Source organism: Marmota monax, unplaced genomic scaffold, assembly GCF_021218885.2.
Source record: "Marmota monax isolate L192 unplaced genomic scaffold, Marmota_monax_Labrador192_F-V1.1 WCK01_AAM20220418_F8-fsc00008, whole genome shotgun sequence".
Taxonomy (NCBI): Eukaryota; Metazoa; Chordata; class Mammalia; order Rodentia; family Sciuridae; genus Marmota; species Marmota monax.
Genome location: NW_026694432.1, coordinates 7,917,879 through 7,944,445, shown reverse-complemented (window position 1 = coordinate 7,944,445; position 26,567 = coordinate 7,917,879). Strand labels below are relative to the sequence as shown.

The 26,567-nt window shown below is 34.3% G+C and overlaps 1 protein-coding gene across 6 annotated transcripts in view; it reads right to left on the bottom strand.

The window, feature by feature from the left end:
* Positions 1 to 26,567, bottom strand: part of Foxj3 (forkhead box J3) — a 112,631-nt gene that overhangs the window by 43,228 nt on the left and 42,836 nt on the right. For all 6 annotated transcript variants that reach the window (XM_046468890.2, XM_058570835.1, XM_046468892.2 and 3 more), the window contains exon 4: positions 18,560 to 18,634. In XM_046468890.2, coding sequence (XP_046324846.1) covers positions 18,560 to 18,634 — 75 coding nt within the window. The remainder of the gene's footprint in view (positions 1 to 18,559; positions 18,635 to 26,567) is intronic.

Sequence of the window (26,567 nt, the reverse complement as noted above, 5' to 3'; positions counted from 1 at the left end):
TTCCACTATTTTTTAAAAAATATTTGTGTATGTGTGTGGGGGGATTGGTATTATTTTTTCCTTAAATGTTTCAGCTTCTGGTTTCACTACTTTTTCTTTGTTTGTTTTCTGTTTCACTTATCATCACTATTGCCTTTATTATTCCTTCCTTCTATTTCCTGTAAATTTTCCCTTTTCTAACTTCTTATGAACATGCTTAGGTAACTAATTTTTTTTATTTTTTATTTTGAGACAGGATTTCACTTATTGCTGAAGTTGACCTAGAACTTGTGATCATGATACCTCAGCCTTCCAAGTTATAGGCGTGTACTACTACACCCAGCTATAAGCATCTTTGTAAAATACTGCTTTAGCTCTATCTTACAAATTATGTTCTGCTCTCATTATCATTCATTCCAAAATATTTTCCAATATGCTTTCTGATTTCTCCTTTGATCCAGAGGTACTTCAGATATAGAAATTACTCTTTGTGATTTCACCCTTTAATAAATCTACTAAAACTTGTTTTGATATACGGTCTGTTTGGTAAGTATGTCCTGTGCATTTAAAAAAATATATATATCCTGCAATTGATAGATATTGTGTTTAGATCCTTAAGTACTTTTTTGTCTAGCTATTCTATTTCCTAAAATCTCCAGCAATGACTGTGGGTTTATCTACTTCTTTCTTCAGTTCTGAGAGTTTTTGCTTCTTTTTAAAGCTTTTTTTTTTTGACACACATACATTTCTAATTCTTAAATATGCCTAATAAATTTATCTTTTCTTCTGCTATCTCCAATATAGCATTCAGTGAGTTTTTCATTTAGTTAGTATGCTTTTTAGCTCTATAATTTTCTTTTTTTTTTCCATCTCAGCTGAAATTCTCTATCTGTTCATTAATTATTTGAATATATTTTATTTAACTCACTGAGATTGTTTTTGAGGAGTTGCTGGAGATAGTGCTCATGAGAGTCCCTGGGATCTATCATCACTAAAAATACAAATAATGGCTATTTTGAAATATATGTCTCCTAAAGTTAGGACACCTGTTGCACCTGATTCAGGAGCTCTGCCACTGTTTGGCTGTACCACCCTTAGGCTTGTTCCTTAACCCAACTTGGTATCAGTGTCCTTATCTGTGATATAGTGGTGATAATTACATCACCCTCTTGATAAGGCTCTCCGACCTTGTGTAGTAAGTGTTTCTTTTGTACTTAGCAAAGCTGTCCTTCCTGTGAGGCAATGTGGACTGGCATTTCCCAAAGTCAGGAAAATGATAGTTAGAATCACAATTTTAGGAGGTAAATTCACACGTCCTTCAACATAAAATCACATGCTTCCTGCAGATAACTTCAATTTTTACCGGAGCCATTCTGACATCACTTCTTACTCTTCCAGGCAAGGTGCCTGTGAAGTTTTCCCTGAGTAATGCACTACTGAATGCCAATAAACCGACTTTGATATTAGATGGTCACGTGGCATAATAAAGATTCCATCTATTAATCCAATCTAGATTCAAATCCCAGATCTGCCTGTATAACTATGCATGAATTACCAAAACTTTGATCCACTTTACCCATCGATTTCATGGAACTGTCATGAGAATTAATCTTAAGTTATCACTATTTACTGTCCCAGTCCAACAGACACTTTGTTTAGAGTTAAAATCATTGTACAAATATTTTATACAGTAAGGGATAGTGGAAAACAACCTTGAGACATTTAGCAGAAATTTAAAACATAGCAAACACAAATTTCATATATACACACACTTTATATCTTTCAATACTCCTAGTTTTGAAGGTTTATATACTGAAATGGTCAACATCTTTTGAATGCAACTAAATGCTTATTAACTGCCATGTATGAAACTTAAACTTATCTTTATAAATATCGAGTTCATATCTCATATCTCTAAAACATTCTACTTTACTATTCTGTTTTTTTTTTCTTAAATCTTACTATTGAAAGACAATCTTTCAATCCAGTTTTCAAATACATTTCTAACATATTCTAGAGTATTATTATTTCTGGTTCTTCTTGTACTCATATTCCCAAAAGCAATACTCATAAGATTAAAAAATACTGTCCCATGTCCTTCCAGTAAAACAGGTTAATTCAACTTCTAGTTACAAAATACTGTGTTATGAAGACCTTGTTGAATGATTAAATAGATGAGACTAATACATTATCTTTTTGTTCTTAGATATCACTAATTTAATACTTTGAGAAAAATTATCTAGTATATCATCAACTCAATTTCATCATCATAATAACCTCTTTGTTATCTCCTGATTAATGGATAATGGTAAACCACCTTTCTCTGCCAAATCTCTTTGGCATGATGAGAAGAAATTAAATTCTCATTTATGTTCAGTAAAAGCCAAAAAAACTTAAAATGGTGTGTGTGTGTGTGTGTGTGTGTATGTATGTATATATATATATACATATATGTATATATGTATATATATATGTGTATGTATGTACATATATATATATATATATATACATATATATACATGCCTTTATTTATAGACGCTAGAAAGATGACATAATATTTTGTGGAACAATAAGAAAACTCAAGGATAACAGAGATGATTTCATTATTAAAACATCCTAGGTTATTCATTGATACTTCTGCATTCTTATTATTTTAGTGTTTGGGCACAGTGGAAACAATTTATGAGTAACAATGAGAACACTCTTAGGATGATGAAGTCAAGATACAGGAAAAATAAGATCCCAAAATGTATCTAAGATTTGCAATAAAACCCATACAATAACAGCAAGATAGAATGCAGTTTAATAATATTTTTTTCCTACTTGTTCTTTGGAAGACTTCTAAGAAAGGATTTTAAGTCATAAAATACTAATCAAGTAGTCAGAAGTGTTCAAAATAGGTACTTAAAAATCCAGCTTGAGGCCAATGAACCCTGAGAGTATACTGAGGATTAAATGAAACACATATGAAAATATTCCCTCCTCCACTATTTGACCTCATAATGCCTTTTATTAATCTTAAAATACTCTTTAGCACTTTCTAGAATCAAAGAGAAAGCACACAAATATTTGGCAAATCCTAAATTTTAAAAGCTGTCCATTTAGTATAGAGCTTTTATGTAATTACCTAAGGGAATTACAACTAGAAAAGGTACATAATTTGGCTGCTTGTAAAGATGTATCCTTTCATTTAGCATCTGCCACATGACTACTTTGCCAAAGAAAAGGCAAATAAAAGACAAACACCAAAGATCTATGTATAAGACCAGAAACTTTACAACTGTTAGAAGAGAACATAGGGGAAACACTTCAACATATAAGGACAGGCATCAACTTCTTGAATAAACTCTTACAGGTCAGAAAATAAGAGAAAGGATCAATAAATGAGATGGCATCAAATTAAAAAGCCCCTGCAGAGCAAAGATAACTACAGTGTGAGGACAGAGTCTACAGAATTGGAGAAAACTTGCCAGCTACTCTTATGACAGAGGATTAATATCCAGAATACATAAATAACTCAAAAAACTCAATATTGATCAATAAACAGATAACTTAAGCTAGGTATAGAAATGTACATCTATAATTCCAGCAATTTAGAGGAGGCTAAATTTGAGGCCAGCCTAGACAACTAACTTAGTGAGACCCTGTCTAAAAATAGAAAAAGAAAAAGAAAAAAAGGACTGGAATGTAGCTTACTGATAAAATAACCCTGGGTACAATCCCCAGTATCACAAAAATAAGTAAGTAAAAATATAAATAAATAAATAGCCAGCCCACCCATTCAACAAATGGACAAATGAACCGAACAAACACTTCTCCAAAGAAATATAAATGGCCAACAGCTATATGAAAAAATGTTTAACATCTTAGCCACCAGGTAAATGTAAATCAAAACTATCCTGAGATTCCACCTCACTCCAGTCATGGCAACAATCATCAAGGATAAAAACAACAAGAAATGCTGGAAGATGCAGGGGGGAAAGGACCTCATATATATTGTTGGTAGGAATGTAAATTAGTATAGCCACTTGGGAAATCAGTATGGAAGTTCGTCAAGAACTAGAAATGGCACCACCACATGATCCAGCTATACCACTCTTCAATATGTATCCATAAGAATTAAAGTCAGCATAGTTTAGGGATGCATGCATACCATGTTTACTGCAGCACAATTCACAATAACTTATGGAATCAGCCTAGACTTCCATCAAAAGATGAATGGATAAAGAAAATGAATACATATATACAATGGAGTTTTATTCAGTCAATAAAGAATGAAATTATGTCATCTGTAGGAAAATGGATGAAACTGAAGAGAATCATATTAAGCAAAACAAGCCAGATAGAGAAAAGTAAGTATCATGTTTTTTCTCGTATGTAGATGCTAAAGGGACACCTCCCACCCCACCCACCCCGATAAAAGGTCATGAAAGTAGAGTGAAGGAAGGCAAGCAGAGGAAGGGAGGATGAAGGAGGGAAAGGCATTGGAAAGTAATACTGACCAATTATGTTATGTATTTTGTATGTTTGTTATGTATGTATGCATTATGTGTGAATATGCCACAATGAAACTCACTGCTCTGTATAAAAAGTATGAATCAATTTTAAAAAAAGACAAGTAATAACAGCCAAAATATTTTTAGTAAGGCTTATTATCAAAATGAAAATGAGCTAGGTACAATAGTGTGTGCCCTAAGTCCCAGCTACTTGGGAGGCTGAGGTAAGAGGAGCTCCTCAGCCCAGTCAGGAGTTGAAGGCCAGCCTGGGCAACACAATGAGAGTCAGGTTATGAAAGAAAAAAAAAAGGAAGATGAAAGGGCAACTAGCTATATATGAACATAATCCTGAATATGATATAACCCAACAAATGAGAAAGTTACATATTAAATCAAACTGACTAAACATAAATCTTAAGCAGATACCAGAAAGGTGAATAAGTCATCTTAATGAATTCATCAAGGCTTGGCCCTGTACTAGGCACAATGCTGGCATTAGGAGTACAAATTAAAGAAGTCTCGTCCCTAGCATGGAGAGGGAGACAGAAAAGATATCCACATGGTTAACTTTCTCACCACCCAATTGTCATAGCTCAAATGTCACTCCCTCAATGAACTTACCTAGCACACTTTTGAAAAGTGCAATCTACATGGATGTTTACCTTACTCCGCTCTCTATTTTTTCCTCCAGTATTTACACTGTATACCATTTTATGTATTTTAAGTATTTGCTTTTTTTGTCATTCTTCTCCCATTAGATTGTAAGATCCTCAAGGGAATTAATTTTTGTCTGTTTTTGTTTGCTGGTTTACCTAATGCCCAGCACATAAAAGACAAGTAAATAACACCCATAGAATGCTAAAGCCAAAACATTCAATCCATAAGGATCATTGTGCTCAGATATGGTGGGAAGAAGAAAAGGACAAAAATAACTTTAGGCAGATAAGAGTTCACATTCAACAAGCATTATTAACCTAAGGTTCATGAATTCCCCAGAGGGGTCTGTAGATAGGATTTAGGGGGCTACATTAACTCAGATAAAGAAAACATGCTAAAATTCAGAATTTCCTTCCATTATGAATGTATGGAATAAACCAATGTAGCATTTGTAATGCCTGAAAATCAGTTTATTTCATACTGTGTTAATAATTTTTGCAAATATCTCAAAATGGCAATTACACTATTACTTCAAATTTTTATTTTACCAAGGAAACATATAAATTACTGTATCATAAATTTGTTTCAATATTTTTATAACTGTTCATCTTTTTAATCTTATATGTTTTGGAATATGTCCTTAAAAATATTATTTTGAAAAGGGGTCCACATGCTTGACCACAACTGTCATCAGAGCCATGGTATAAACAAATGTTAAAGAACTCTCTGGTACTAAAGTCTTAAGACGTATGAAAGAAAAGAAGACACTATGAAAACTAGTGACTAGGTTAAAGAAAGACATAATAAGAGATGAATAAAGAAAATTAAAATTTATTTTTAACTCTTATTACAAATAGATAACACTATAAGGGAGTACTGCTAAGAAGCACTTTATAATCAACTGTCCTTACCTCTCACCCTACTGATCAAAGAAAAGATCAGAATAAAAAGAAGCAAAGTGACATTTGAGCTAGGCATTAAAAAATGAGACAATGGGGCTGAGGTTGTGGCTCAGTGGCACATCACTTGCCTAGCACATGTGAGGCACTAGGTTCAATTCTCAGCACCACAGTAACAAATAAAATAAAGGCATTCTGTCCATCTACAACTATAAATTTTTTTTTTTAAATGAGAGGACAGAAAGGAAGGCTTTTTAGACATAGAAAAGAGTATGGGCAAAACATGGAGACATAAACCTGCATCATAAAAGCAGAAAACATGGTGGACTGTAGTTTAAATATAAAGTTTAGACATGGAGCTGAGGGTTGGAGTTAAAAATGGGGCAGCAGACACAGATTTGTGTTTTTACTTGTGTGCCATATCTTAAGACAGCACTGCAGAAGGTGGAATCTAAGAAAGTGGAAGTAAGCAAAGATTATAGGAAGGAGACCAGCTGGAAGTGACAGAGTAACCCAAATTATATATCATTAAAATGTTTTTTTAAAAATTTCATTCCTGTAATTACTTTGTTTTCATATAAAAATCCAGAATCTCAAAAGATCAATGATGATGTAAAGAATCAGATGGAAGACTGAATTAGGTTCATGAGGTGCTCAAAACACTCCATATAGAACAGTGCAGTTCTTTTTTTAAACATTTTTAGTTGCAGATAATAGCTTCATTTTATTTATTTATATACTGATGTGGTGCTGAGGATCGAACCCAGTGCCTCACATATGCTAGGCAGGTACTCTAACATTAAGCCACAAACCTAGCACAGGTCAGATTTTAATACTTTCTTATTATAAAAACCCATAGGAAAACAGTCTTTTGGGTTATCTCACATCCAAACTGGTCAGGGACCATCCAGAAGCACTAACACTAGAGCATCAAAGTAACTGGCTGAATACGTTTCACCAACTATCTATGAACAAATACAAAAGTCCCAAATGGAAATTCCAGAATTAAAACATCTAATAATTTAAATAAAAACTCCACTAGATTTGCTTAACAATACACTGGACAGAGTCAAAGGGTCAGAGATATTATAGATGAGTAGAAATTAACCAATCTGAAGAATAAGAGGAGAAAAATGAATAAAGCTTCAGGAAATTGTGAAACAGTATCAAAGTTTATCAAACTGAACGTTAAAAGGAAAGGAGGAAAAAATGTGCCGAAATAAATTTTTAAAGAAATAATAACTGAAATACTCCAAATTTGATGAAAACCTTTTCTTACGGATTCTAGAAGCTTGGCAAACCTCAAGCAAAAATAAATGTGAAAAAAACTACACTGAAGCACAAAATAGTCAAAACTGCAAAGATCTAAAGATAAAGAAAAAAACCTGAAAGCCAATGAAAGAAGGGGGTAGAATGTAGGAGAGACACATTATGTAGGGTACAAAATATAAATGATAGCTAAAATACTGGAGGCCAAGGACAATGGAACATCTTCAAAGTCCCCAAGGTAGAACACCCTGCAAACCCAGAATTTCATATTCAGAAAAAGTACCCTGAGGGTAGAATCCAGGCTTCTTCAGATAAACAAAAGCCCACAAAACTTGTTACCTAAATACCTACACTGAAAGAAATGCCAAAGGTAATAGGTTAAAGGAAAAAGATATCAGATGGAAACTTGGATTATAGGAAAGAACATCAGAAAAGGTAAATAACAAAGATTTTCTTCAAAGTAATTTCCTTAAAAGACAAGCAAATAAAACAAATCCTAAGGTGGGATTTATGAGGTAAGTAGAAGCATAAAATACCATAACTGAAAAAGGGAGGGGGGACAAATAAATAAATGGTATTAAAATGGAATTAAATTGTTGTAAGATTATTAACTTATAAAATGGATAGCAAGAGATAAACACTAAATGATGTGAAATGGAAGGTGGTATATTATCTTTACATAGATTGTCAAGTGTCATAATGACTACTAACAAAATGTCATAAAAAAACAGCACAGCTAGGTGGGACTGCAAATTGATGCAGCCAATATGGAAAGGAGTATGGAGATTCCTTGGAAAACTGGAAATGGAACCACCATTTGACCCAGCTATCCCACTCCTTAGTCTATACCCAAAGAACTTAAAGACACGATACTACAGGGACACAGCCACATCCATGTTTATAGCAGCACAATTACAATAAACTGTGGAACCAACCTAGATAGCCTTCAGTTGATTAATGGATAATGAAAATGTGGTATATATACACAATGGAATACTATTCAGCATTAAAAGAGAATAAAATCATGGTATTTGCAGGTAAATGGATGGAGTTGGAAAATATAATGCTAAGAGAAGTTATCCAATCCCAAAAGATCAAATGCCAAATGTCTTCTATGATAAGGATGCTGATTCATAATGTGGTTGGGGTAGGGAGCATAGGTGGATTAGATGAACTCTAGATAGAACAAAGGGGAACAAGGGTGGACATGGGGGTAGGAAAGACCCCCATGAGATGAACATCATGAGATGAACATTCATGAGATGAACATCATTACCCTGTAAGTACATGTATGAAGACATGAATGGTGTGACTCTATTTTGTATACAACCAGGGATATGAAAAATTGCGCTCTATATGTATAATAATATTATGTGTTTCTGCTGATACACATAATAAACTAGAATTAAAAAAAAAAACAAAAACAAAAAAATACCAAAAAAACAGCAGGGCTAAAACCTTAATAGAGGAATCGGGTGCACAGTGGCACATACCTGTAATCCCAGCAACTCAGGAAGCTGAGGCAGGAGAATCACAAGTTTGAGACCAGCCTCAGCAACTTAGCAAGACCCTCAGCAACTTAGTGAGACTCTGTCTCAAAATAAAAATAAAAACGTCTGAGGATGTAGCTCAGTGATAAAGTGGCCCTAGGTTAAATCCCCAATAACCCCCTAAAAAAGAAGTCAATAGAGGAAATAAAATACTATATTCTTTGATTAACCCCAAAGATTGCAGGAATGAAGCAACACAGAAATGAAATAAAACAAATACTCATCACACTAAGCATCATATCACATATAGAGTCTAAGCATCCTAGTTAAAAGGCAAATTGTTGGATAATTTAAAAAGCAAGAACCAGTGACTATTTAAAGACTGAAAAAAGACTAAAAAAAATGTAGTAGTAGAAAACTAGAATGGATAAATTAGTAGCAGACAAATTAAGCTCTAAGAAAAGCAGTTTTAGAAAATAAGGAAAGGGGCTGAAGGTGTACAGCTCAGTGAAGAGTGTTTGCTGAGCATGTTCAAGGCAATGAGTTGGAGCACCAGCACCACCCCAAAAAGAAAAAAGTTAAGGAAACATTTCATAAAGAGAAAAAAACAATTCAACAGAGATTAAATAAATCATATACAAATATTAATCTGAAGTGGACTGCAGACTTAAATATAAATATATAAAATATAAAAAATTTCATGACTTTGATTTCCTGAACAACACACCAAAGTCAGTAACCAGTAAATTAAAACTGATATATTAGATTTTCTCAAAATTTTGTACTCTTTAAGACACTACTAGAAAAAGAAGAAAGGCAAACAAGTCTGAGAAAATGTTTACACAACATAAATCTAAGAAAGACTTAGAATATCGTACAACTTAGTAATGACACCAAATTTTGTTGTTATTGTTGTAGTGGCGATGGTGGTGGTGCTGGGGATTGAACTGAAGGCCTAGTGCATGTGAGACAAGCACTCTACCAACTGAGTTATATCCTCAGCCCACCAAAAAAATTTTTAAAGCAAAAGACTTTTTAAAATAACCTTCAGAAAAGAAAACTTTCACACAAATGGCTAGTAAGCACATGAAGAGATGCTCAAAATCAATAGTCATTTCATTAGGAAAATCATTCTACTTGGTAACCAGTAGAATGGCTAAAGTTAAAACAATAGTTAAACTACTGGCCAGGATGTAGCAAAACTGAACTCTCTTGTATTGCTACTGAGAATGTTAAAATGGATGTTTAGTTTCTTATAAACTTAATCCTCCACCCATCCTCTGACCCAGCAATTCTATTATTCAAGAAAACTAAAAGCATATGCCCATAAAAAAACATAGAATTTCCTAATAGTGTTTTTAATTATTTTTTTAGTTGTCAATGGACATTTATTTCATTTATTTACTCCTGGTGCTTTGAATTGAACCCCATGCCTCACACATGTGAGGCAAGCACTCTACCAGCCCCTAAAAGCTACAACTCCAGCCACTAAAAGTTTTTTCAAAACAGCCCCTAATTGAAAACACCCCAAATATCCACCAATACATAAATGGATACACAAATTGGGGTACATAAATACAATACTTAATAATAAAAAATGGTACATGAAACAACACCATAGACATTGTGCTGAGTGAAAAGGGTATGTATATACTGAATCATTCTATTTATAGAAATTTTACTATATAAAGTTTATGAGAACTTACATAAAAAAAGATCTATTACAGATTCAAAGATCATGATCTAAAACTGGAATCTGACCACAGATTTGAGGATCAAGATAATGCATGTGAAAGAGCTCTAAATTCTATAAGGCAATATTAGAATGTAGGCATTATTTAATTCATGCCAAAAATTTTGGTACAGAAAGTAAATGTCCTCCTAAAAGGGTGAAATGCAATGGCTTAGTCTATAAAATCCCTAAAATCACTAATTGAAATTCTACATCTTTGTCTACATATTAAAAACAACAACAAAAAAAACACTGCAAACTTCAAGATGCCCTAATAAAAAGGTTATCTCTAGAGAGAGAGTGAACCTGAACTGAAAACAAAGTAGCAATTTTAATAGGAAAAAAAAAATCAAACAAATAATACATATGATCCATAAACTTGAAGAAAATTAAGGTAATGAGATACAGAAAATGTACTGGAAATGAAGACATGACAAAGACCAACAACAGACTTAAATGCTTTTATACTCTTTACAAAATATTTATTACTTCAAATAAAGTCCATTTTTATTATTCTAATACTTTATATATGGTTGAAATTTTATGTCAACTCAAGGTACCCTGGTTTCTCACATACTAATTGACCTTTCTTTAACAAGCCTTGGTCTGATTATAGCCTAATAAAAATGCTTTTATTTACTTAAATATAAATAAACCCAAGCCAATATTAACTTCTTGGAGAGTACTCCCTATAAAAGCAGCTAGCCATTCTAAATGGCTATTTCTATGAATTTTATGTTTTAACCTATTTCTCCCAGTGTTCCAGATACCATATTTGTCCAATATCCTATTTAAAGATCTATTTTCATTCTTAATGATAATAAAGGATACATAAGCTCTAGATTATGATTTCCCTACTATTCCTCACACCTAAATATCATTGAATTTCACTGAAATATTTGCAAAACTGAAAACATGGACTTAAAGGGCTAACTAAACCCACTGAAAGAAAGTGGGCATTCATAATGCCCATTGATAAAGATTAATCATCCTGTTTTCTATTCTTCCTTAGTTCTCAATGCACATCTATTTCAAGATCTTCAAAAACAGTATCAGATCCTGTTGCTTTATATTGTTTTCTCTCTCTCTCCCAGTTTATATTTGGCAATCCAAATTCAAAGGTTTGTTTGCTTTGCTTACCCTCAACATCTTAGGATGCTCTTCTGAATTTGTATGCCCCTTATATAAGGCAACCACATTCCAGTTTCAGTTCTGGCTTACACATGTTGCCTAAGCATAATTCGTTACCTAAGCATAATTCGTTACCTAAGCATAATTAAGGATAACATGATCTTTCAATCTTAGAAGCTTCTACTCTAGGCAGCAAGTTAAATAGCCACTTTATTCAGACCACAAAAACAGATGGTTAATGATCAAACACAGCAGGTACTTTGTCAAAGCAGGCTGCTTGGCTGAACTAGTTGGCTGAATTAATACATGAACGACTATTCCAGTGCCAGCTCAGGTCCCTGGGACACTCTTTTTGAACAAATCTGGGTTTTCATTACTATAAAATACATTGATTATCAAGTTAAGCTAAGTGTTGCCTATGAGAGACAGTTAAGGAATTTACTCCTAATCAATGGATTTTTAACTGTAATTAGCATATTGACTATAAAACATTTAATCAATAATAAATGGTTTCTCTAAATGTTAAGGATATTTTAAAAAGTGTGTCCTATTAAGTGATCAATAATCAGTCATAATTTTATTTAAATCATCACTACCTTATTTAACATAATCCTTTTAGAAAATTTTTGTGGTTGAACATAAGGTTTTAAATTATAATGGATTTTTAAGAGATAATACATCTATCATTAATCACCTATCACGATCCACTCACAAAGCAATTCAATATGAATTATTATCTTAAGTTGTATCTCAATATTTGTAAAATTAGTTACTGAATCTAAGTCTAAGAACTTGATGGGCAAATGAACTTATGACCAGCAACAATCCACATGTCCCTCAAATGGTGATTAAACTGTGGTAAATACAAATGATGGAATATATGCAATAAAAGGGGACAAACTGCTTATCTCCATAACACTCATTTATCTCAAAATGCATTTTGCTAAATCAAAGAAGTCAGACTCAGAAAAGGGTACCTAATCCCATTTACATGAATTCTGGAAAAGGCAAAACTCCATGGACAAAGAACAGATATTTGCCAGGGCCTAGCAAAACGAAGGGGCTGACCACCAAAGGACAATATAGAGCACTTTTACGTATCTTGATCATAGTGATGGTTATGTAAGTATGTTAAAAACAACTGGAATTACACACCCAAGAGTGAATTTTACCATATTTTAAAATTAATTTTAGGGTTAAACATAAAGAAGTAGATTAGATCTAGAAGGGGGGGACAACAACAAAATGTTCTCTTACACCCTTCAGAAGAGAAAAGAAAACAGTGTCTATACAGCTATGACTAAACTGCTGACCAGCAGTGCAACATCAGGGTCCTCAGCCAGCACTTCTTTCTGCTTACCTCTCTAAATCTAGCCCTCATCTCCATCTAACTCAACCTTTCAAACCTTCTGAATACCTATGGTCACCCTTGTTTTTTAACCCTGGTTCGTATAATGACTTTACATTCAAAATCCACTTCTGCCTTAACATGCACTCACTGGTACCAATCCATTTCCTTTCTTGAACCTCAAGTTATATTAATCCCTTAATTCCTGATTTTATCCTGACTTTTTTTCTGACAACTAACCTGATCATGTTCTCTTCCCAGTCTTCAACTGGGGTTCTCATGTACCATGAGTTAAAACCAGCAAGGCCAGCAATTTCATCTATTCAACTCCTTCAGAAGTTACAAACTCTTAAGCCTCACTTAGGAACCCATACCCATGTTTTCTCATCCCAAAAATGTAATGTCCTTATTTTGTACAATCAAGCTCTTACTTACCCTTAAGCCCTCTTTCTTGTTCAGTTTTGTACAAAAACACAGATAAGCAGTCAACTTTTTTTTTTTTTTTGAGGGGGGAGGGGAGGTACAGGGATTGAACTCAGGGGCACTCAACCACAGAGTCACATTCCTGGCTCTATTTTTTGTATTTTATTTAAACAATCTTGCTAAATTGCTTAGGGCCTCACTAATTTGCTGAGGCTGGCTTTGAACTCGCAATTCTCCTGCCTCAGCCTCCTGAGCTGCTGGGATTATAGGCATACACCATGGTGCCCAGCAGCAGTCGACTTCTTCCTCACAAACATCAGCCATTTACTCTAGTATTAAAATTACACTCTTATCTTCCTTCTTCAGGATAAATACCTATGATTCCTTGCAACACTCTTCATTACCTAACATTATATTTTTTCTCAAATCTTTCCAATTTCTCTTTTCTATATCTTTTAATTCTTTCTTTTTTGAGGGCAGGTAGGGATACTCCCAGGGGCACTTAATCACAGAGCTACATCTCCAGCATATATATATACTTTTTTTTTTTTTTTTTTGGAGACAGGGTCTTACTAAGTTGCTGAAGCCGGCTTTGAACTTGTGATCTTCCCGTCTCACTGGGATTATAGACAGGCATGCATTACCATGCCCAGTCTTTTTTTTTTTAAATGTGGTCTCACTAAGTTTCCCAGACTGGCCTTGAACTCATTAGCTCAAGTGCTCCTCCTGCCCCAGCTCCCAAGTAGCTGGGACTACAAGCATGAACCATAACGTTCCCTTCACCTTTTTAAAATAAAGTGACCCAAATATGATATCAGTGAATAATAGATAATTTGTAAATAAGTATAGTACAATACTAACATGGCTCCCTAAAAAGAATCTCTTTTGCAAAGAAATTAATGAATCAACTACAAGGCTGGAGGATAGAGAATCAATCAAACAAACAAAAAAACCATGATCTCAAAATCTCGAAACTTTCGAGTTATTTCTCTGCCACTATGTTTGTGTCCTTACAAACCAAAAAACACCAATCTTCAATTACTTCACCTTTATAATCTCCCATTCCCAGACAAGAAAGAACTCCCCCCCCTCAGCACCAACCCCCACAACAAAGGCAGAAGGACTTTTGTTACTATGAATTAATTGTAGTTATCTCCCCAAGATTGGGAAGTTTTTTTTGGGGGGGGGTAGACAGAACATTTTTTATTTTCATATTAAGGATAGAACTCAGTGCCTCATATGTGCTAAGCAAGTGCTTACCACACCCCCAGCCCTCAGCAGGCAGTCTTTAAAAAAAAGGTCTTACTATCTTCTCACTGTTGACAATTACTTAATACAATTGTTGAAACTACTTCCTTTAGTTCAAAAATATATATATCATTTTTCTCAACTGAAGAAAAGGGAACAAGGTTATGAAAAATTAAGCTGGGAAGGAGAGAAAGAACTATTCTTTTAAACTAAATTTCGTTAATGATTTGTTTTTCCATAATGTGGGCAAAATATTTACCTTTAAGATAATTAAGAAGCATTATTCTGAATTAAAGAATAATACCCCTTCCCCCAAAAAAATTCAGAGAAAATAGAACTAATGAGAAGAGGAAATAAAAGATAAGACATTTAAAACAGAGACAGAATGTAGGATATTTACTTAGGGAGAAAAGAGTTGCAATCAATGGGAGAAGAAATAAATAAATCTGTCCTCAAACTCAGAAGTCATGGACGCAAAATATAATTTAATTTTGGTTTCTTGTTTTAAAAAAAAAGCAATAATGTGGCTACTTGAAATGAGTTACAAGGAATAGAGAAAAATAGATTTAAGATCATCGATGTACATGAAAGGGTACCAAATATAAAGCAAAATTTTATAATAAAACCTTCTTTCATGAAAAATTGAGCAAGGAAAAAGTAGCCATATAAAAGCTTCTATAATTCAACACTACAAGTTTACGTTGGTTTTTATACCTCTCTCATAAAACAACGAACAGGAAGCTACACCATAAAAATAAAGGGATGAAGATGCTATGAGTTACTTCTACCTCTTGGACCTATTGGGATCATGGCTGCATCAGGAAAAATCCTAAGAGGTTAAAGTCCACCCCATACCCAAGACCAAACTCTACTCCCACCCCACCTTGGCTCAATGGTTTTCTCCCACTGTGGTGAGGATGGTTTTGGAAAAGCTCCTCAAATGCCAGGAAACACTGTAAATACAAAAAGAAAAAACAATTCATAAGTACCAAAACTTAACTAACATTTTGGTCTCCCTCACAGGGAAGATTGGTATAATGGAAAAAGTACTAGTCTACAAAGAAATCAAGCTCTGGCTGTAATTCCAGGTGATTTGGGGGTCAGGGTAAAGGATCCAGGATACACATTGTTTTTGATGTTACTAAACTGGTAATATAAGCCAGAAACTGTTGATGCATCTCTGTCACTAACTGAGTAGGAAAAGGAAGTCATCAAAGAAGTTAGCAGAACTAAAGGATACAAAGAGACATTTCTGATAAAATAACTTCAGAACCCGGTCCCAGTTCTTTCCGAAGTATTTTTCCATCTAAGGTAGTCTATATTGGGTTTCTGTGACTGGCAAGTAAGTCTGGTCAGTACACCCGAGTCCTAATTCTACAGTGAACCTCAGCAAGAACCCATCTTCTGGCCTTTGTTTCCACTTTCATAAAGCTTTCAATGCATTTGAAAAGCACTAAAACTTTATTTCTTTTTAAATGAAATCTCATTGAGATATAAAAAATAAGTCAGGTGTGGTGGAGCACATCTACAATCCCAGCTACTTGGGAGATTGAAGCAAGAGGATTGGAAGTTCAAAGCCAGCCTCAGCAACTCAGTGAAGCCCTAAGCAATTTAGTGAGTCCCGGTCTCAAAATAAAAAAGGGCTAAGGATGTAGCTAAGTGATTTAGTACCCCTGGGTTCAATCCCTGGTAACAGAAAAATGACTATAGTCATATGAATGTATTTTGTGCATTTTTAAATAGCAATTTCACATCTATTTCTGACCAAAATCAGTGAGAACAATGACTAAATACTCCTCACTTTGAGACCAAAAATAAGTGACTCTATTACTATAAATGTACATTGTAGACCAAAAATGATATTCACTCATTAAGACCAGAATCAATGAGAACAAGGCTGTTTTGTTATCAAAACTTTTAAAATCAAAGACTAATGGCAAAAACTCATGATACAATTTATTTTTATATTTGTTTTAGCTGTACATTATTGAGATAATCCTAATTCCAGAAGAATAGTTTCAAAGAACAACATATTTCCACATCTGCCTTATCCTGTGACACTATTTAATTAAAAATGGAGGAAAAACTTTAACTTTTGAACAAAAGAAAATCAGCCTGATGGCACAAATTTTCTAAAAACTCTTGAACTGGTTAAAATTTAGTAAATAATATAGTTAACATTCATGTGTTGGTTTTTAATTAATTTAAAAATTAAACTAAAATCAAATGTTTATGAATCTACTTAGTGCTTTCATAGATTTCTAATAAAATAAATCTTTGATTTTTTTAAAATATTTTTTAATCTAATTCATATACACTGTCTACAGAAAATTATAATGTAAGATATATAAGAAATTAATGGTTTTTTTAATAATGTCTATTTAAAGAAAAATTTCACCACCAATTCATATTCACAATCTTAAGAGAGTTATGAGTAGGGACAAAACTTGAGACTATTACAGTAATAATCTATTCAATCTTAATGAAAACTATTTGATAGAACAGATCACTGAAAGTGCTGTAAAATGTTTATTACATAGAAGTGACAGTATTAAGACAGAAATGAATACCTCTCCATCTCTAACTGTTAAGAAGCTAATAGTCTAGCAGCGAATACAATTTATATATTCAACAAGGGTGTCTCCTCAGTGCCGCCAGTCACTGTGCAAGCAACTAGGGCTAAACAATGAACCAGATACACATGATCCTACACCCTCATAAATTTAGTATTTAACCTATAAGTATTTAATAACTAATGAACACTTTGGAAAAAGAAAGGTGGGGGTGAGGAAAGAGACTATATGATTAGTTAACATTTTTGAAAGACTGTTGGCTACTATGTGAAAGTTACTATAAATTGGAGACAGTAAGCTCCAAATTAGATAAGTTAGGACAATGATAATGGCAATGATGATGACCTTAACAGGAACATAAAAGAGGGAGCAACAAACTCAGTTGAAGTATAAGGAAACAAAAAAAATATTTCACAGAAGTAATGTTACAGCTCAATCCTGAAAGAAAGGAGTAGAACAAATAAAGGCAAAGATGCAGTGAAACCAAATAACAAACATGTGTGGGAAACTTCAAGATGTTCCTCACAGTGAATCTTGAATGAGGTGAATCACAGCTGCAATGATAGGTTAAGAAAAAGACAGTAAAGGCTATATTATAACAAAGGAAGTATACCACCTCTAGGATATGGATGAGTAAGCAGCATGCTTATGTAACCAGCCTTACATTTTAGAAATAATTCTTTCAGGGACAATTAGCCTCAAAAAAAATACAAGCAGCCTAGCCTTGTGCCACCAGTCACTGCGCAAGCAACTAGAGCTAATCAATGAACAAGATACACATGATACATCTTGCCAGTAGGTATGCCGTCTCAAAATTCTAACCTAGTAATTTATCTTGACAACAAATATGATCCAAACAAGTACTCTGAGCTTAAGAAACCAAACAAATTTAGTCCACATAGTATGACATGGCTATTAAGACAACAAAAAGAGAAGTCTCTGTAGATAAACTCTCAAAATGTAATTTTATAATAAGTCTTCTAACGTTAAAATAAAGTTGTTTCTCTGTTAGTACCACATTTTCTTAGTTGCTCTACATTATCTTCTTAACTCTGCCTACCTCCAATTTTTAACATTCTATTTTTATGAGCTAGGGTTGTGGCTCAGAGGTAGAGCACCACCTAGTATCTCGTTTGAGGCACTAGATTCAATCCTAAGCACCACATAAAAGATAAATAAATAAAGGTACTGTGTCCACCTACAACAAAAAATATTTTTTTAAAAAATTACATTTTTAGAGTTTTGTCTGCTCCACTTGTCAATTATACATAGATCCACCCTTTATATGCTTCATTTCAAGAAAATAAATCCTACCTTTCCGGGGTCATCCTTTGAACGAGGCACTTTAAGGAAACATTTGTTCAGTGACAGATTATGTCGTATGGAATTCTGAAATTAAAGAAGAAAAGTCATTGGGTTATGGAATCCAAAACATAAAACCTATCTGTAAAAACAATCAGAAACCTAAATATCCCTATGCATTGTAATACAATTACAAATGGTATAAAACTTTTATAATGGGCTTCAAATTAAACCTAACTTTCCAATACAAATAATACAAAGGGAAATAGTTATTAGAAAAGACATTTTCTAATGGATTCCATAACAATGTAACATATGTAGTACTGTAAATGTTTAAGACCTTTTAATAATGCAAGAATAAGCCTGTGATGTAATGTTAGGTGCCAAATATAAAACTACATGTCACAGCTTTAATCATATTTTTCAATTTATGTATTTATTCTTGGAAACAAATCAGAATGCAAATGATATAAATTATTCTACAGTGAATTTTAGGTGATAATTATTTTCTTATTTTTTACTTTCCTATAAGGTCCAAATGGTCTATAAGGCACAGACATTAGCATTTTTAAATTAATTTTTTTAAATGTAATTAATGGGTTTAATTAATGTATTTAGTTAATTTAAAATTGAATTAATTAATTTAATTAATCTATTTTTTAGAATGTAAGAACTAGGAGTGTAGGAGGGTGCTTGCCTAGCTCGCACAAGGCCCTGGATTCAATCCCAGGGGGGAAAAAAGTTTTTAAAATTCCACTGCTCTATTACAAAAGCATACAGAAGTCAATTCGGAGCCAGATGCAGTGGTGCACACCTGTAATCCCAGCAGCTGAAGAGGCTGAGGATCACGAGTTCAAAGCCAGCCAGGCAAAAGCAAGGTGCTAAGCAACTCAGTGAGACCCTGTTTCCAAATAAAATATAAAATAGGGCTAGGATGTGACTCAGTGGCTGAGTGACCCTGAGTTCAATCCCCAGTACTCCCCCCCAAAAAAAGTCAATTTGATTCTCACTATATCTGTAATGGGAAAAAAACACATGGAAAGATATGGCTACAAAGGACTAGGAAGAACATCTAGGATCCTCTATATAGCAGGGAAGAATAAACCTGGGTGGTAGGAAGATGCCTTTGGAGACTTAGTGAGTCTGTGAAACACGAAATTTATTCATGAGTAAGTGGGACTATACCATAATTCTCACAGAAAATACCCAAAAGTTCTTTTCTTCTCAATTAAATGCACCAAAATCCATTCCCCAATAATGTTGTTACCAAATGACCACATATTTGGTGAAGAGAGGCCCCAACTGTATTTAACCACTGCTTAGAATGGTACCTTCTGGGGTCATTTTCTGGCATAATCTCACAGGGGTGAGTTAAAAGTTTTAAAAGAGGTACAGAGAATATAAATTCAAGCCTACAGTATTGCCAAAATAGAAATTTAAAATTTATGAATGGGAATTCTACCTCTGCTTGGTATATAAGCAGCTACAAATGATGCTCCCTCACAAAAAAATGAGAAACACTGGGTAAATTGAAAAATCACACAGGTTGTAAGGCAACTAAGCAAACATTCCTAAAAGAGACAAGGCTATTCAAGGAAGAACTGGACGTGCAAACTGCCTCAACTTTGGCAAGGTGTGGGAAAAAGATCTGGCCACCATTAAGTAGGTAACAAGAAATTAGTTAAAATTCTAAAGGCCAACCACAGGCTACTGAGTTAGTTTAGAACAAGGGCTCAAGACAAAGAATTTCCACCCACTCTTAAACTTTTCTCCTTAAGCCTTTACCATGTGCTCCTTAGAAACATTAGGGTAGGATAAGAGACTGGAAAACATCTTCCTTAGTGGCACAACTAGCAAGGAGGTGACCGAAGATAGCAAAATAGTGAGGGGTAGGGGAGCTACAAAACCTACCAACCTTGCATATATTTTTACAGAGGAAAAAAAAAATCTAAAATCTAAGTTTGAAGTAGAAGCAGCAAAATCTCTCAACCACAGGACTCTGGCAAAAATTCATTACTTCTCAGGGGAAAATAGAATCAAAACACTTTTGTCTCTAGAGAGGAATAGGAAACCCAAGATACAAGCAAAGATCTACTGGTACTGGAGGAAAGCCTTTCTGTGGAGGTGATATAGAAACTACCTTGGGCTCAGCATTCTGTATTGACACCATGCAAAAGGTCTGCTGCAAGTGGGGAAGTGGGAGACACTCCCATTCAAAAGCAACTACAAATGCAAGGTTAGTTTGGTTGAGGGAAAGAAGCACTGAAAAAGTCCTACCCCCAAGTTCAAGAGCCTACGTATGACTGAGGCTGGACCAACAAAACAGAGAAAAACCCTCGCCTCTTACCAAAAAAAAAACCACAACTTTGCACTGAATATAAACAGCACTCTACTGATAGAACCCCATGTACAACAAGGTAGGGAGAGATGCCAAAGTCCAAAGAGATGGAAAAATGAAAAAATCATATTGCATCCAATGCCCACACTCTAAAAGCACAAGGTAACAGGAACCTACTACTGAAAGAATGTAAAGTGTGCCATATATTAAAGACCACCAACAAAACTCAAATTCAGTTCAACTGTGGATAGATTGACTTGACCCCCACTGCAACATATAAAACCCCTGAGAAGGGCTGGGGTTGTGGCTCAGCAGTAGAGTGCTCATCTAGCATGTGTGAGGCCCTGGGTTTCATCCTCAGCACACATTAAAAATAAATAAATAAATATATATTTTTTTAATTTAAAGGCCAGAGAAAAAAGATACTTGTCCATTTACAAGTACAAATACTATTTACTTCAAATGTCCACTATTCTTCTAAACATCACGTATCTGGTACAGAGTCAAAAAGTACAAGGCATAGAAAAGCAAGGGGAAACCCCACTATCAAGAGATAAAGCAACCAACAAAACCCAACTGAGAAATAATTCAGGTATTACAACTATCAAACAAAAACTTTAAAATAATCAGGATTAACGTTAAAGGGCCAGCAGAAAAAACTGGACAACTTGCATAAAGAGATGGGGAATTTCAAAGGAGATGTGAAATTATATGAAAGAGACAAAGATAAATGACAGAAATAAAAAATCCAATCAAAGATAAAAAATTCCAGGCTGGGACTGTAGCTCGGAGTTACAGTGCTTGCTCAGCAATCCTAGGTTTAATCCACAATACTGCCCCTTCAAAATAATAGTAAAGAATTTTTTTGGGGGGCTACCGGAGATTGAACTCAAGGCACTCAATAACTGAGCCACATCCCCAGCCCTATTTTGTATTTTATTTAGAGACAGAGTCTCACTGAGTTGCTCAATGCCTCACTGTTGCTGAAACTGGCTTTGAACTTGCAATCCTCCTACCTCAACCTCCTGAGCCACTGGGATTACAGGTGTGTGCCACTGCACCAGCCAATGGAAAAGAATTCTTAAAATGGGTTCATCAGTAAGCTGGACACAACTAGAGAAAGGTTTGGAGAACTTGAAGATAGATCAACAGACGTTATCCAAACTGAAACCAGCCCATACATGCATATATGCATGCAAAGACTTAAAAGAGAAAGAATCCTTCAAGAACTGTAAAACAATACGTGTAATTCAAATCCCAGAAGGAGAAAGGAAAAAGAGTGAGGCAGAGGAATATCTGAAAAAGTATCAGTGAATAACCTTCCAAAAATAATACAAGACAACAACTCACACATGCAAGAATTTCAGAAAATACCAAGCAAAATACACTAAAAATCCACACATGTATAACAAGGTAGGGAGAGATACCAAAGTTCAAAGAATGGAAAAATGAAAAAATCATACTGCATCCAATGCCCACACTCCAAGCACAAGGTAACAGGAACCTACTACTGAAAGAATGTAAAGTGTGCCATATATTAAAGATCACCAACAAAACTAGAGTTGTAGCCCTGTGGTAGACTGTTTACCTAGCAAGCACGCAGCCCTAGGTTAGAACACCAGCAACACACACAAAAAGGACAGAAAATAATCCATACCCTTATCTTCATTGTAGTTAAAATGCTAAAAACCAAAATGAAGAAAACATCTTAAAGGCAGTCACAGGAAATAAGATTATGTCATAGAGGAATAAAGACAAGAATTACAGCAGAATTCTCCAGAACAATGGAGTGATATCTTAAAAAGTACTCAAAGGAAAAAAAGTATCAATTATATACACAGTAAAAATATCTCTCAAGAATGAAGGCAAATTAAAGACTTTCAGGCAAACAAAAGCTTAAAGTACCAGCTTGCTGAAAATGTTATAAGGAAATTCTTGAGCCAAAAGAAATCAAATTGAAACTTAGGTCTATAAAATGAAATAAAGAGTTCCAGAAATGGTAAAAATGATGGTAAATTTAAAGTACATTTTTATTACTTGTAATGTCTTTAAGACAAATGTAATAATTTATTATAGCACACAAAATGTATGTAAAAGTAAAATGTACATCAATGACAAAGGATGGATCAAAGAGATTGAAAAAATATAGTTCATAAAGTTTAATCCTATTTGATGGTAGAACATAGTAAGTTAAAGATATTGCAAAGGATTCTGTCCCCTCAAAACCCTAAATATTGAAATCTAATTCCCAATGTGGTAGTATTTATAGATAGGGCTGGGTGGGGGTAGGCAATGATTAGGTCAATGTTTTCTTCATCAAAAGAATCAGTTATTATTAAAAAAAAAAAAAAAAAGAGTCCCCACAGAGTTTGTTTGCTGCTTGCACTCTGTGAGATTACAATGAGAAGATTGCCATCTATGAATCAAAAGGTAGGCCCTCACTATGACTAGTTCAATAACTTCAGTCACCAAATCTGGCGGTGCCTAAATCTTTGACTCCCCAGTCACCAGGACTTTTAGAAATAAACTGTTGTTTGTAATCCACCAATCTATGCTTTTTTGTTTTAACAGCCTGAACAAACTAAGACAGGCAGATGTATATAGTAAACTCTAGAGAAATATCCAAAAAGAATTTAAAAAGAGATACAATAATTAAAATAAATGTGAAAATAAAATGGAATCATAAATACTGAATCCAAATCTTAAAGAAGACAGATGAAAAGAACAAACCGTCAGACAAAATGGAGTTCTTCTATTCATCTTAAAAGTTCAAGATGGAAGTAAAAACAAATCAAATCAATATCATCAGAAAATAAGAACCATTATTTTGTAAATGGTTCAGTGTGAACATTAGGGGAAGAATGAACTTCCCTTTGACCTTTCCACTCTACCAAAAGCTTAAATACTGGAAAATTTCAGGTTTCTGCCCTAGGTCCTTTTTCATTTCTACACTCAATCATCTATAGCCATGGCTTCAATTGAACATCTGTAACATAAAACTCTTAATCTCCAACTCAGATTTTTCTCCTCAGTTCCTAACATATTTTTCCAATTTTCAAGTAGACATCTCCAGAAACCCCTCAAATTCAACATGTTTAAAACTAAACTTAATCTTAATGACCAATGTGATCTTCTTCACAGTTACCTCTTCTCAGTTTGAATACATTATTATTCACATAAATGCTCCCATCAGAAACCTGTAAGGCATATATCTTCCTTCTTCCTTACCATCTAAAATAGATCCATCCAAAATCTCATTAATCTCTTAGATCTACTTATTTTACTTCCTAATTGCTGTCCCACTTCCCCCTCTCTTCCCCTCTTCTGGCACTATCCACCTTGCAGGCTTTGCAAGGTATTGTATTTTCTTCACAATACAATTTTAATACTATTTCCTCACTTAGAACCTTTCAGTGATTTCCCACTGCACTGGGATAAAATTCCAAATTCTTAAGCCTCCAAAGACCTTACGTTGTTGTCTTCACCATCCATTTCAATGTTTGCTCTCATTTTAGGCCTTCCTTAAATTGTTACATCTGCAAAGATTACTGCTCTTCGCCTTATTTCTCCTCTTTAGCTAAATGAATCCACTCAATTTTCAACCAGCTCTTGGTCTAAACATCAGTTTCTTCTGGGGAATCCATTCTGACATTGAGAGGCTAGGAAAAATCTCACTGTGATTTCTTCTTCTTAAGGAAGGTGGTAATAGTGCCATAAACATGCTAGAAAAGTGCTCTACCCCCAGCTACGCTATGTTATGCCATGCCATACCTTGCCATCCTACTCTATGCTGAGACAGTATCTCACTAAATTGCCCAGGTTGGCCTCAAACTTGTGATTCTCCTGCCTCAAGTCTCCCAAATAGCTGGGATTATAGGCATGTGTTACAATGCCCAGCTTGCAATAAACTCTTTTTAATCATCCTGAACTTTTCATCACACTTGCAATAGTTTGTTTAATGAGGTTCATCCTCTATTTTGTATTCTCTGCCAAATGTAAATAGGTTACATGAAATTGGGACCTTGTATAGCACTGTACCACTAAGCCACACCTCTAGTCCCACAAAAGCATATTTAGAAAATGAAAACACCCAGAGATGCAAAAGCCAGAATATCTGTGTACACACACACACACACCCACCCATTAAAGATTACTTCAAACCTCACAACTTGGGTAGTCTCTATCTCTAATAGCCCCAAGAAAAGAAGTCAGGAGAGTAGAGATTAGAATGATCAAGGTTAGACTGGAGAAAATTTGCTGAGGTTAAATAATATATACATATATATTTTTTTAAAGACACACTGCTTGGCTTTGAAAATTTCATCTCCAAAAGTAGCTTCGTAAAAAACTGGAGATGCATTTTAATGAAAATTCCTAGGCTTCAAAGCAACTGACTAAAAATCCCTGGAGTTGTGGCCCATGAATCTGAATTTTAAAAGCATTCTAACTGAAATATATTTTAAATTTGGGCTTAAGCTGGTACCTCCAATCCAATCAACCATTATATGTCTACCTATCTCTACTCCCACTGTGAGTGTCCTAGTTCATCCCCCCAAAATTAACAAATATACTCCTCTGTTCTACCCTACTATGCATATAAAATAGTTCCAGTATTGCTTCCAACTTTCTAACTTCTTCCTTCCTAACTTCTTTTCTTTGGGTTATTGGAGGTAAACAATGCCTCTAGTGAAGTACTACTATCAAACACAAATCTGCTAACTTCATTTCTCGATAATTCCTTCTGACCTTAGAATGTCCCATGAAGGCATATAATCAGAATATTCTGGTCAGCCAGCCACAGAGGCGCATACCTAAAAGCTCAAGAGACTCAGGAGGCTAAGGCAGGAAGATTGCAAATCAAGACCAGCCTCAGCAACTTAGTGAGGTCCTGTCTCAGAATGAAATTAAAAAAAAGGGGGGGGGGGGGCAATGTAGTTCAGAGGTAGAACACATCTGGTTCAATCCTAGTACTGAAAAAAGAGAAAAATGCTCTAGTCAAAAGTTTCTTCAATTTTTTTATCTGATTATGTTATCTGATTATGCTACTAATTCGTTCAATTTTAGAGTCTCTTTTTCCATCTCTTTTTATTAACATATAAAACATTTAAATAGTTCAAAAGTCAAAATTGTTATTATATTCAAAATCTTATTCCTTTCTCTATTCCTTCCACTTCAGTTGAATCCATTCCCTATATATAATATTTATCACAGTTCTGATTTATATTCCTAAATTTCTTTTACATAACAATGAGCAAATGTATAATGCATTGTTTCTTCTCTCCTCCAAAGAAAAGTTACACCCCCACACACTGCTTTTGTATTTTTTCTTATAATTACTCCAAACTTCAAAAACTTAATAGGTTAACTTTTCCCAGTAAGGTGAGACAATTTTAACTCCTTTCCTCCAGTTCAGATTACAGAATCATTCATTATGAAATATTCAAAGAGTTATTTTTAATAATGTAATCTGCCCTAAAAAAATGAAACGTCTTGAGTCCTTTCTAGTGAACATGGAAGCATTTTCTCCTCTAGGTGAACTGACTCTACATTTTTTGAAAGGTGGTGACAGTCACTTTAATCTGTCTCTTACCCTATCTTCAATCAGTATAAACTATCTTCCATTTCCCCTAATCTATCTCCTCCATACCTAAAGAGGAAGTAGTAGGCAGATTACAAGAGTAT